This window comes from Platichthys flesus, chromosome 16, assembly GCF_949316205.1.
Source record: "Platichthys flesus chromosome 16, fPlaFle2.1, whole genome shotgun sequence".
Lineage (NCBI taxonomy): Eukaryota > Metazoa > Chordata > Actinopteri > Pleuronectiformes > Pleuronectidae > Platichthys > Platichthys flesus.
The window spans coordinates 22,766,039-22,778,766 of record NC_084960.1 but is presented as its reverse complement, the minus strand read 5'-3'; the positions used below and the strand labels follow the sequence as shown (position 1 = coordinate 22,778,766).

Here is a 12,728-nt window from a genome sequence, read left to right as displayed (position 1 = left end):
CTTCCCCGGAATCCCTTTGCTTTATCACCCGCAGATCCAGGGCCTCTGTGGCCGCACCATGGATTACGGTTTGTGGATCGCGCACCGGGGGTTGCGGTGTTGGATCCAGTGTGGCGGATTCTGAGTCATGTGGGCTGATCGTGGTGCTGGTGGCGGACCCTGTGTCGCGTTGGCATTGGGCACGGGCAGTGGACCAGGACCGCAGTGGTGGCTTGTGATGGGTCCTCCTGGTGGGCGGCGGTGGACGGTGACTGAGGACTGAAGTGGCGTCTGGTCTGGATGGTGGATCGTGGTCTAGATGGTTGCTGAGCATGGACTGTGCTTCATCAATGCTGCTAGAGACTTTGATTATTGATGATGTTCTCCTGCACGTGGCATCTATTGCACTTCTGTCCGTCCTGGGAGAGGGATCCCTCACATGTGGCTCTCTCTGAGGTTTCTACATATTTTTACCCTGTTAAAAGGGTTTTTTGTAGTTTTTCCTTACTCTTGCTGAGGGTTAAGGACAGAGGATGTCACACCCTGTTAAAGCCCTATGAGATGAATTGTAATTTGTGAATATGGGCTATACAAATAAAATTTGATTGATTGATTGATATTTAATTTGAGGTAAATTACAAACTGTGTCAGTTTAAGCAATGTGGGTCGAACACACACACACACACACACACAGGTGTGGATAAGGCAAGCTTGCACTTGTGAGTAAATAGACAGGTTTATGAGGCTCCTCCCACCAGCTGGTATGCTGTTCAACAGGTTTGGAAAGCAGCATAACATATTTTTGTCCTGACGGTTTCAACACAGACCTTAGTGTGAAGTGACAGTTGGGCCTACATGTTACTGAATATATAGCAGAACCAGGAATATTGTTCTCCCAGAAACCTTGGACAGACAGAGCAAACTGCAGTGGACAGGTAAGTGTTAGAGGATTATCCTTCAGACTACAAGTGTTGCAATCCCTTCCACAGACGCTGTTTCTTGTTGTTTTCCATGTAGTTGTTTGCTACAATGGCAGCCATACCAGAGGTGTGGATCCCGGCATTGTCCCTCCTGCAGCTGGCCCACTGTGCTGTCACCTCCAGGCATGCTCAAGGTAGACAACCGGCCTGCTCTCAGAGCTACTCAGCTTGTAGAAAGGCACACTGAACTTACTGACACATTTATGTAGCATGTGAGTCTCTTAATTATTTCTCATGCCATCAGAAACATACCTAACTTTTATCAGATACAATTCCAGGATATAAGAAAGGGAATGTAGTCAGCAGATACTCTGATGAAGCTCTTTGTGTTTATTATCATGGTAATTCAGAATGAGTTAGTTAATACCTCAAAGAAGAAGTAACATAAAATTCATCCATCTGTTTTTTTTGTATTTAGTCTTCTTACATTGAGGATGAGAAGAAAACAAAAATGTCTCGCTCTCAGAGTATCAAAAGAGATCTCGGTTATCTTCTAGCCTGACGTTGTCATACTCATAATTCTAGTCAGAATATGAGTCTGATACCATTCCATTGGGCTGTGATTAGGGGGCGTGTTTCAACCGAACCAGGAAAAAAAAAGCCTCTTCGCTCAATTGGATAGACCTACAACAAGTATGATGTAACAAGTATGTGACTTATGTTAAGCTACGCATTGTTGTGGTCAACAGAACTCATCAATGTTGAAGAACTTCTCCGTGTTTGCTCCGTTAAATTTCGGGTGTCGAGGGAAAATTACGTATTCTCCACTCAAGCCTATGTGGAGAATACGTAGCCCCCCCCCTCTCTCGTTTTATCTTTATGACTGCTTGTGTGGCTGCAGTGGCTGGGCAGAGGGGGACATTTAATAATGTCATTGGTAAAATTGATAAAATTAAAACTCCAGGACAACAGAAGGGGAGTTCAAAGTATGGGACGCATAATTGATCATTTATATCATATAAAATATGTCATCAATATCGTTTAAAATCATTTTTCTAAGTGTTTTCTGGCACAATACCCTTGTGTTAAATGCAAAAATATAGACACAACGCCGAAAAGATTGCTGCACGGCGCTAGGCAGCCTTGGCGCAGCGCGGCGCTTCAGCCACCGGTGTGACCCGCACAAAGGTTTAACATGGGAGTGGATGGGAGCCAGCTGTTATTTAAGGCTTCAGCGTCCGGTGTGAACCCGGCGTAAAGGTGAATGGACGTATGAACAAGTTCTCCGTTTAGGATTACAACTCCACAACACATCAAACAAATCGTATCGCATTTGTCGGTCCTGTAAGAACTTAATAACACGGTTGGAACGCGACATTCCCGTGTTTAAAAAATGGACAGACGGCGAAGGAGACCAGGCTGAAGAAGCGTGTTCATCTGAGGCATCAGAGAAAAGAGGCCGGGGGCCCAAGTGCTCTTTGGTGACGTGGTTGATTACGTTACTGTTGATCATCTGTCCATCATCTTATAAAGCCCGCCCTGAAAATTTGATTGGTCCGAACAGCTTCTGTTCGGGCATAGTTTCTCCCCAACGGAACGATGCCAGACTGAACTTCCCGACCTCAAATGTTGTGGGCGGGGCTAAGTTCTTCTGGCATCCAGGCTACTTATCTTCATTAAATTCATTTTAATTTTATATTATTTTCACATAACTCCTTAAAGTCACATCACTTTTCTCTCTGTAATTTTAATTAATGTGGTCGTTAACACCTTCATTCCACTTCTTTCTCTATTTTATTAGTCCTCTAAACGTTGAGATGTTCAACCTCTGGATTATATGTCATCAGTGTTATTTTCTCAATAAGTCGAACTCAAAATTTGCAGTAAGATGAGTTCTGCTCCATCCAGCAGCTAGCAGATTTTGGCCAGTGAATTATGTGGGCAGGCTGATGCTTCCTATGAGCATTACTGGCTACAGGTCTGCTCCCACAGGAGACATGTTTTTTTCAAAACAACTGTTGTTTCAGTTTTAAATAATACTTAGTAATTTCCTTAAACAGCAGGTTTTTATCATATGGGAATCAAACAGGAGGCAATAGGGCTTTTCTGGGGGAATATGTTTACTTTAGGATCCTTTTTGGGGATGTCATTAGCATTAATATACTAAAGCTGAAGTCAATCAACTTTAACCTCCCCAATTGTCTCATCTGAAAACGTATGATATGTGTCTTAAAAACAATATTCATCAAGGGCATTTTTATATCAGCTTAGGGGCATTGGGGTTGTATTGGTTTCAGTTTGTATGTACTCTGTAAATGTATGAGGCCTGTGTCTTTCAGGAGAGCCTGTGTTGTTGGATGAGCAGTCAGCAACCTCCTACCTGTCGCGCACACTGCTTTATAACAGCTGGGACTTTGAGCTGTTGGTGTCTGACGATTTGGAGAGGGAGTGTAAGGAGGAGATGTGCAGCCGTGAGGAGGCCAGAGAGGTGTTTGAGGACGACACTCAAACGGTAATGCGGCTTGTTGTCACTGTTTCCCTTTTCCATAACAATTGAAAGTAGACCATTTTTTTTTCAAAGTTGCCCATCTGAAGACTTATCGGGTGGTGAACACTGCCTGAACAGTTGTGTTACAACTGTGTGAACAGTACCAAGAATATTTTACAGGGAATAAGAAATATTTGTAAGCTTTCAATTTAATTTACTTCTCCTCTAATGAAGCATCTTTGAATGGTTTTCAATTATCACTACAATCTGAGTAGAGAGAACTATTTATGAATGCAACTGATTAATAACTCCTAATGTGTCTTTTATCCAGCTCTATTGAAACTATGTCATTCAATTTTTTTTTGCATCCATTTTTAGGAACTATTTTGGACCAACTATGTCAACAGTCAAGGTAATGATTTATAGGATTAATACTATCCATGACCATCATTTACGGGCTTTGGTATTGGGTTCATCGACTGTGATAGCGTTTTCACATTAAAGATATATTTGGACCAATAAATGTATCCCATTATTATTGTTATTATTATTATTAATATTATTGCATTGCTTATATTATACTTATTTTAACTGCTTGTTTAAACTGTCCACTGACGAATTGCTGAGGGAAGGGTGCATACTACCTACCGAAGAGTGTATCTGAAACCAGTTTAAGAGCAAGAGTTCACAGCTCTAAAAAAACGTTTAAAAAAACAACAATGTTTCGATGGTAATTATGCTTGTTTTTTAAGCGTATGCTCCCAGATTGGATGTGTCGGGGGTGGTGGCAGGTATCCTGGCTGTCCTAGTGTCTGCTGTTATTGCCACTGTCCTGGGAATATACTTCTACAAAGCTAAAAAGAAGGATGGCCAGACGTCAGCCCAGTAAGTTTACCCAGATGTGTAACATTTGAAAACAAATTGCAAATTAAAATCAGATTTATGATACTCATAGTCCCTCAAGGATTAGAATAGGCTTTTGAGAGCCTAAGTCCAAAGGTTATACTGAGTAGTTCGCAATTGAACCCTCAGCAGAGCCACATTTATCACATTGAGAAGCAACCGCTGGGTACATGCGGTTCAGCTTTGTTTTGAGTAATGCAGTCTATGCATCACTTTGTACTGGATTAATATGTAGGGTGAATTTATAGAACAACAATGAATCCAAGTCATTGCCACTTCCCAGAGCACCGCTGATGTATCCGAGTTCAGGTCCCTAGCCCAGGCCTCCCTAATGAGGTCAGAAGAAACCTGACCAGCCAGACATTCTACAAATGTCGATATTAGATGGTTGAAGCCCGGAGGGAGCAAAACATTTCCATGGAAATAGTTAGTGGTGATGGGGGATTTAAACTTCTGATGTCCCTTTCTCTCCAAAGTGCAAAGACCCAGGTTAGACACTAAGTAACTAAGTTACTTCGAAAAAGTAACTTAGTTACTTCGAAAAAGTAACTTAGTTACTTTACAGATTATTTGATTTTAAAAGTAACTAAATTAGATTACAAGTTACTTTATTAGCCACATTCAGCAGCTGCCGACAACACCCCTGCCGCCTCAACATAAAAACGGTTTTGCCAACACTCACTTTATTAGAAACCGCCAGGGAGGGCCCCACCGCGCGATCGGAGGGTTCCCCTAGCGGTCACCGTAGCTGAGGGCCCGACACGCGTCCAGAGTCTCTGTCGCCGTACACGGTCCCCTCCAACCGGTCCCCACCTTCCGCACCGCCGACGGACATCGCCCGCGGCCCAAGAGAAAGGAAGAAAGCCCCCGCACCATCAACGCCATGAGGCACCGCTGACGAGGACCTCCCCTCCACAACAAAAACGTTGAGGCAACTCAATATATTAGATAATTTCGCACGGCACACTAGTGTGCCGCAGAACGCAGGTTGAAAATCACTGGGCTACATGACTTCACTCCTACAGACGCAAAAAAGAAGAAATCAAATATATATTTTACTATTGATGACAAAATAGTAACGCACTGTGACTTGGACAAGTAACTTTAATCTGATTACTGGTTCGGAAATACTAACGTGGGGTTCACACCGGACGCGGAAGCGACGCCAAAGCGAGGCGTAAGCGCAGCGCCAATCCTCTGGCTCCCATCCACTCCCATGTTAAACCGCAGCGCTGAACACACCGGACGCTGATCGTTTCGGCGTTGAGTCTATTTTTTCCGCTTGACGCGAGCGTATCGCACCAGGAAATACACTGAAAAATGATTTTAAACGATATTGACGACATATTTTATGTGAGATTAATGATCAAATATGCATCCCTTACTTTGTATTCACCTTCTGTTGTCCAGGAGTTTTAATTTTACCACTTTTACCGACCACATTATTAAATGTCCCCCTCTGCCCATCCACTACAGCCACACAAGCAGACGTAAAGATAAAAAGAGAGAGAAAGGGGGGTGGGCTACGTATTCTCCACATAGGCTTGAGTGGAGAATACGTAATTTACCCTTGACACCCGACATTTAACGCACCCGACATTTAACGGAGCAAACAGCGGAGAAGTTCTTCAACATATAATTGAAGTGGAGAAGTACAGTGAGTTGTATGATCCTCGGAACATGTTGTATAAAGACAACACTAAAAAGGACACATGTTGGGACGCTGTTGCAGTTACTTTTGGAGCAACATTATTAAAAAATAATTCATTAAAAATTATTAATTGCCGTTTTTACTGCAGGCTGATAACAGCGGCGCTTCGGCGTCGCTACCGCGCCCGGTGTGAACCGCCAAGCGCCGGCGCTCTAGGGATTAGCGCTACCGCCTCGCTTCGGCGTCGCTTCGGCGTCCGGTGTGAACCCGGCGTTAGATTACTCGTTACTGAAAAAAGTGGTCAGATCAGTTACCGGCATCTCTGCTAGACACTAGGTGCCCAGCGAGCCAACTTTATCGGATTTAATGTTCTCAAGAATTCATCAGGGTAAAGTCCAATTGACTTGTCTATGAGGGCAGAGCTGGAATACAAAAGGAAGTGAGGAATTTTTAACAGCAGAGGCCTCAAGTTGTAGCAACAAAGGGCCCCTCTCTCCTTCTGCACCTCAGCCATTCCAGTAGGTAAGCCCTAGAGTTAGCTGCCCAATAGTAGTGTTTTAGAATTGGCTAACCAAGACCACCCTTTTTATTGGCCGCATGTATGTGAGACTTGGATATCCTGTGTGATGTGTAACCCCATATGAATGGAATCCCATTTGAGCCAAAATGTAATAAATAAATAGATAGGCTATGGAATAAACCCTGAAATAAAAGAATCAGGAAACAACTATAGCATAATATAAATATATAACTGAAATGAATGACATTTATTTATTTCACAGTACTTTTATTTCATAATGCTACATTTTTTTATTAAATAAATAAATACTGCTTGGACACTGGTGCGTGATTCTGCCTGATGGATGCACGCGAACGGAAGGATGAGGAGGAAACGAGGGTTCAGTGATGTCTGATCAATTAATATAGATTCTATTGATCTATGATCTGTGATCTTTGTGCTGAATTGAGTCCAGTATTCCACAGATCGATCAACCGACGGAAGCGAACCATCCCAGTACAAACACAAGCATATAATAATAATTCTGTTAAATTCGATAGCTGTCTCTGGATTTAATAACCCCGCAGTTTTGGATGATTAAAATACGAACAGACAATGCAAAAAGTTCCCTCACATTCTGAGAAGTAGTTTTTTTTGCCTCCACCTTTGAATTGGATCTTTTTTTATTTCAGGCTCAGGGGTCGGATTTATAAAGGATTGCGTAGGATTCTTACTAAAAGTGTGCGTATACGCACACCTGAACCCAATGTTCACAGTCCACCTGGAAACATTAGTACTTGCATCTGCCTCCAAATCCGCCCTTCACACGCCCACCTTCAACCATGAATGGTCAATGGTCAATGGTCAACGGAACGAACATTAAATGATGCCGCTGACTAATGGGTTTCCACCGTGAGTCCTGATGGAGGCGCGGCATCAATCGATGTGAAGAGGAAATTTAACTTTCTGACACTGACATCGAGGTGTTCGTTAGTGAGGTGAAGAACGATTTTATGGAACAACAGTGATGTCACTAATAAAGAAAATACACTGATACTCTGCCGCTGCTGCTGGGGATAACACATTGTGTGAATCAGAAATTGCTGAACCCTCTCTTCCTCCTAGTCCTTCCATTAACGTGCACACATCACACATATCCCCGCACCACTGTCACGGCAGTATTTATTTATTTAGAACATAGGACCGATTCCCTCACATCAGTGGATCCTTATCTCCAATGGGAGATTATTTAGAAAGTGTCTTAATTTCTTATAAGTGATCTCCTGTGCGCTCTGTGCTCCGTGCGCTCCGTGCGCTCTGTGGCACGGTCACGTTCACTGCAAAATAAAATCTGAACGTCATTTTCTGTAAGTTGTTTTTATATATTTTTAAATTAAAAGGCTCGGGTGGAACAGATATGTCGCGCGAGCAAAACTAAGATGTTGGTTTTAACTTAAATTATGATTTGGATCAGTAATCTGGCTTCAGTTCACCACCCCCTGTCTGCATCGCCACTTTCCCGTCTCCAAAACGTTCGTACGCATGGGTCTAAGTTTGCTTAGAAATACGATCATTTTCCCGTCAAGTTCGTTTTTATAAATCCCAACTTTGGCGTGAGAAGTGGCGTACGCACGTTTCAGGCCCCGTTTTGTGCGTACGCAACGGTTATAAATCCGACCCCTGTTCTTTCTCTCATACTCACTCTCACACATTGTATTATCCACAGCAGCAGCAGACTATCAATGTATTTTCTTTATTAGTGACATCGCTGTTGTCCCATAAAATTGCTCTTTCTCTTCTCATCGCTTGATGCCGTGACTCTGTTATGACTCACGGTGGAAACCCATTAGTCAGCAGCAGAATTTAATATTCATGATGTGCTTTGCATTGACCATGGTTGAAAGTGGATTTGTGTAGGGCGGACTTGGAGGCAGATCCACGTACGACGATTCCAGGTGGACTGTGATTTATAAAGTGACCATTGCGTTCAGGTGTGCGTGCGCACGGTTTTATAAATCTGAATTTTCTTTTGCATACGCCATTTCCGGCTTTTGTGCGCACATAAACTTTTCGTATCAATCCCACGTACTGTTTTATAAATGAGACCCCAGTTCTTTTTAGCCAGCACCACCATCACCACCAAAATATTCAATTGTAATGTACACAATCTGGGAAAGCCCTTTATTTTTATCAAACAAATTTGCTATCACATTTACTGACATTATTCATGTTTGTTTTGGACTTGAATCTGAACTGGTTCATCTCAATCAGACATATTTCTTATGCAAATAGACACATTTTCCATTATTTTACAAAACTGTTTCTTCTAATCAAATTGTAAAAACTATTATTATTCCTATTTTAGAACATAGGAAAAGTAAAGTTTTGCCGCACTAATTAACTCTAACTATAAGCTTTATCAAAAAGGAAGGTTTTGAGCCTACTCTTCAACGAACAGATGGTGTTGGCCTCCCGAACTGAAAGTGGTAGATTATTCCACAGGAGGGGGGCTTGATGGCTGAAAGCTCTGGCTCCTACTCTACTTTTAGAGTAGGAGCCAGACGACAAGTAAGCCTGAATTTTGGGAGCGGAGTGCTCTAGCAGGTTGATAGGGTACTAACAGCTCTTTAAGATAAAATTGCGCCATATTATTCAGGGCCTTGAAGGTGAGGAGGAGAATTTTAAATTCTATTCTAGATTTAACCGGAAGCCAGTGTAATGATGCTAATACTGGAGAAATGTGCTCTCTTTTCTTGGTTCTCTTCAGGACATGTGCTGCGGCATTTTGGACAAGCTGTAGAGTCTCCAATGACTTACTGCTGGAGCCAGATACTAATGAATTACAATAGTTCAGTCTCGATGTAACAAAGGCGTGGACTAGTTTTTCTGCATCTTTTTGCGAAAAGGACATGTCCGATTTTTTAAAGATTTTAGACATGAAGGGGAGATTAGATATTGGTCTGTAATTGGCTAAAACCTCTGGGTCTAGGGTGATTTTTTTGAGAAAGGGTTGGATTACAGCTATTTTAAAAGACTGTGGTACATAACCTGATGATAATGACAGATTGATTGTATTAATTAACGTACTATCAATTAGGGGCAGAATTCCTTTAAGTAATTTTGTCGGATCTCAGATACAGGTTGTTGGTTTAGAACCTGAGATTATTTTGGTAAACTGATCACGGGTGATCAGAGAGAAACTGTCTAAATAATGGGAAGGATTCTCAGCCGTTTCTGAGATCTCTGTTATTGGGAGGGTACTAGTGCCAATTGAGGGCAGGAGATGGTTGATTTTATTTCTAATAGTTAGAATTTTATCATTGAAAAAGGTCAAAGATATTGCTATTTAGGGATCGAGGAATACTGGGTTCGGTGGAGGTCTGACTCTCTGTCAGCCTGGCTACAGTGCTGAAGAGAAACCTGGGGTTGTTCTTGTTTTCTTCTTTTAGTTTAGAATAGTAGGCAGCTCTTGCTTTGTGGAGAGCCTTTTTATATTCCTTAACACTATTCTTCCAGTCTATAAGATTTTCAACATAGTTGCTGGAGCGCCACTTACTTTCCAGTTTCCTTGATAATTGTTTTAACTCATTTGTACCACAGAGCTAATTTACTATGTTTGACATTTTTCTTTTTTAGAGGCGCTATTGAGTCAAATGTTAATCGTAATGAGTCTGCAGAGTTATCGACGAGGTGGTCGATCTCAAAGGAGCTCAGGTTTTTAAAGAATTTGTTCTTTATATCTACGGATACTACGGGTTTAAATGTAATTGGAATTATTTCCTTAAATTTAGCTACAGCACTATCAGGTAGACATCTAGAAAATGAGTTTTTTATAAGTGGCATATATTCAGTTATTGAAAAATTTAGTTTGTCTCTAGTATTGAAATAAATGCTACGCTAAGGCTATCTTTATTATTGTCAACATGAATATTATAGTCAACAACAATAATAATTGTATTGGTCTTAAGGACTAGGTTTGATAAAAACTCAGGGAATTCCGTTAAAAATTTGGTATAAGCCCCCGGAGCACGGTAAACTACAGCAAATATGATTGGCTGTTGGTGTTTCCTGGATTGGCTATACAAATAAAATATGATTGATTGAAGGTATGTTGATTTTTTCTGATTTGGATGCCTGCTGCTTGCTTTTTATCCAACAGAGCTCCAGTGAGGATGGCAGCAGATGGCCGTCCCGCCCCGGAGATGTTGCCCCTTGCTGGGATCACTGCTCCAGGTCTACCCAGCTACAATGAGGCTCTGAACCGCAGTGGGCAGCATGATGCCCCACCACCACCTTATTCAGGGTAAATGACTGCTCAACTGAGGACATGCGCCTTACAGGAATCCAGGCAAATGTTTATAGTATTCCGAGATACACACAACCACACACACAATGCTGCAGTGTGAGCTGCAGCATTTTAGTAGTTATGTGATTCTGCTTCACTGACTGTCGGACATTTGATACAGCTGCAAGATGCTGGACCCCCGAATTGCCCCTCATAGAACAAGAAAGTGCTGCTAATAGATGCACTGTATGAATGTGTGTGTGAATGGGTGAATTTAAAACTTCTGTAAAGAGCTGTGAGTGGTCATCAAGACTAGAAAAGCACTGTCACGGTTTGAGGAAGAGATGTACCCAGGAGCAGAGATGTTTATCAAAAAGGAATGCAGAACAGAACAGCAACATAATCATCCAGAACGACCAGAGGAACACGAACGAGCACAAGTACAAGAAACACTGGCGAAACACAGGAAGCAAACAGACAATCCGAAAGAGGACAAGGGGAAGAACAGAGGCTTAAATACACACAGGTAAGGCAGGGGTAATTGGCCACAGGTGCAAAACATGAAGAGTTAGAAAGACAATTACAAAGACAGGAAGTGAAGATAGAAACAACCCACAAGGAACAGAGACTACAAAATAAAACAGGAAACAGAAAACACAGGCTGAAATAAACAAACTAAACTGACAGAAAATGACACGCACTATATAAATACAAAACCCTCTACCATTTACCATAATTCCACTAACTCTGCACCTTAGCATAATTGCACTATTGTTGTTTCTTTAGCAATACAAATATATATATATATATATATATTTTAGATTTTAGATATATATATACACTGTATATGTTATTGTTCATCGCTATTTTGTATCTGTAAATGTTGTTTATGTAGATTAATGCCTGATGGATGATGCATTTGAATGTGCTTTAATACTGCAGAGACTGTGATTAAGGCAAATTTCCCACTGGGACAATAAAGTCAATCTTTTTTTTTAATCTTTATATGACATCATTACAAAAAATGGAAGATGTCAAAAAGAGTGGTGCATAATTGAACAAAAGAGGCTGAATTCTTCTGGACTTCAGAGTGGCAATTCCATTAAAACATCAGAACCCCAGTTGGGGGGTATTGGTCATTCAGAAAACCAAAAAATGAGATAGAGTATTACAGTTATATAAAACACAAAATCAGAGACTTTTCCAAACTTCTCTAGTGAGAAGATATACTTTTTCATTGCTCAGCTCATTTTATCTGTTATCAGGTGTGTGATGTATTTTGTGAATTTTGATTCATTTATGAGTTCATCGTCTTATTTTGAATTCATACTACACAACAGCAGCTAATCTCACATAACACAACTTTTTGAAGCACCTGTGGAAAAAAAACACTCACAAAGATTATTCCTGTCTTTGATCACAGGGGTGCGCCGTCAGAGCCCGCTGATCCTGGAGACAACGAATAAGAGGGTTGACAGAGATTCTTCAAATGGCTAGTGGGAAAGATTTTAGTCTACCTTTTGAATGTGTGTATGTGTGCTTATACATTGAGCTTATGCGTGAAGTTAGTTCCCAGTTCCAGAATTAACTCTTCTTAAAAGGTGGAATGAGATGTGGAGAGAATGAGGAACATGTTTTGCGGTTTCCCCTCACAATTGTATTGCATTTGCAGGGTAGTTTTGAGTTTGGGGAGAAATGGAGAATAATGGTTTAATGCAATAAATGAAGTAACAATTACATAAAGCTCCCATTATTTGCTTCATCTTGTGCAACTTGACAGGCCAGTATACACAAGTGCATGTGTGTACAATTTAAGTCAGGGGAATTTCTGCACGTCAATCACATACTTTAACCTGTGTTGTTGTTAATCACAGCAGTTTATCACAATGCTATTACTTTAATGCTACTCTACATTGTGAAGCCCCTGCACTGGAATGTGTTTTTGTGTGTGTGTGTGTTTGTAACCTCTTTAGGACTTTTGACATCATAAACACTTTTTCAGG

At 41.3% G+C, this 12,728-nt stretch overlaps 1 protein-coding gene across 1 annotated transcript; it reads left to right on the top strand.

The window, feature by feature from the left end:
• The first annotated feature begins 752 nt into the window (after nucleotides 1-752).
• Nucleotides 753-12,468, top strand: prrg2 (proline rich Gla (G-carboxyglutamic acid) 2). The gene is made up of 7 exons (XM_062407885.1): nucleotides 753-914; nucleotides 997-1,093; nucleotides 3,239-3,411; nucleotides 3,766-3,799; nucleotides 4,140-4,272; nucleotides 10,600-10,743; nucleotides 12,149-12,468. The coding sequence occupies exons 2-7, from the start codon at nucleotides 1,009-1,011 to the stop codon at nucleotides 12,189-12,191; spliced, it is 612 nt and encodes a 203-aa protein (XP_062263869.1). The 5' UTR covers nucleotides 753-914; nucleotides 997-1,008; the 3' UTR covers nucleotides 12,192-12,468.
• The last annotated feature ends 260 nt before the right edge of the window (nucleotides 12,469-12,728 follow it).

Bases quoted from the DNA above. Each gene is read 5' to 3' on its own strand.
- prrg2 (XM_062407885.1), top strand. From the start codon at position 1,009: ATGGCAGCCATACCAGAGGTGTGGATCCCGGCATTGTCCCTCCTGCAG. The intron at 1,094-3,238 runs GTAGACAACCGG...TGTGTCTTTCAG, and splicing joins CACCTCCAGGCATGCTCAAG to GAGAGCCTGTGTTGTTGGAT. The intron at 10,744-12,148 runs GTAAATGACTGC...CTTTGATCACAG, and splicing joins CCACCACCACCTTATTCAGG to GGGTGCGCCGTCAGAGCCCG.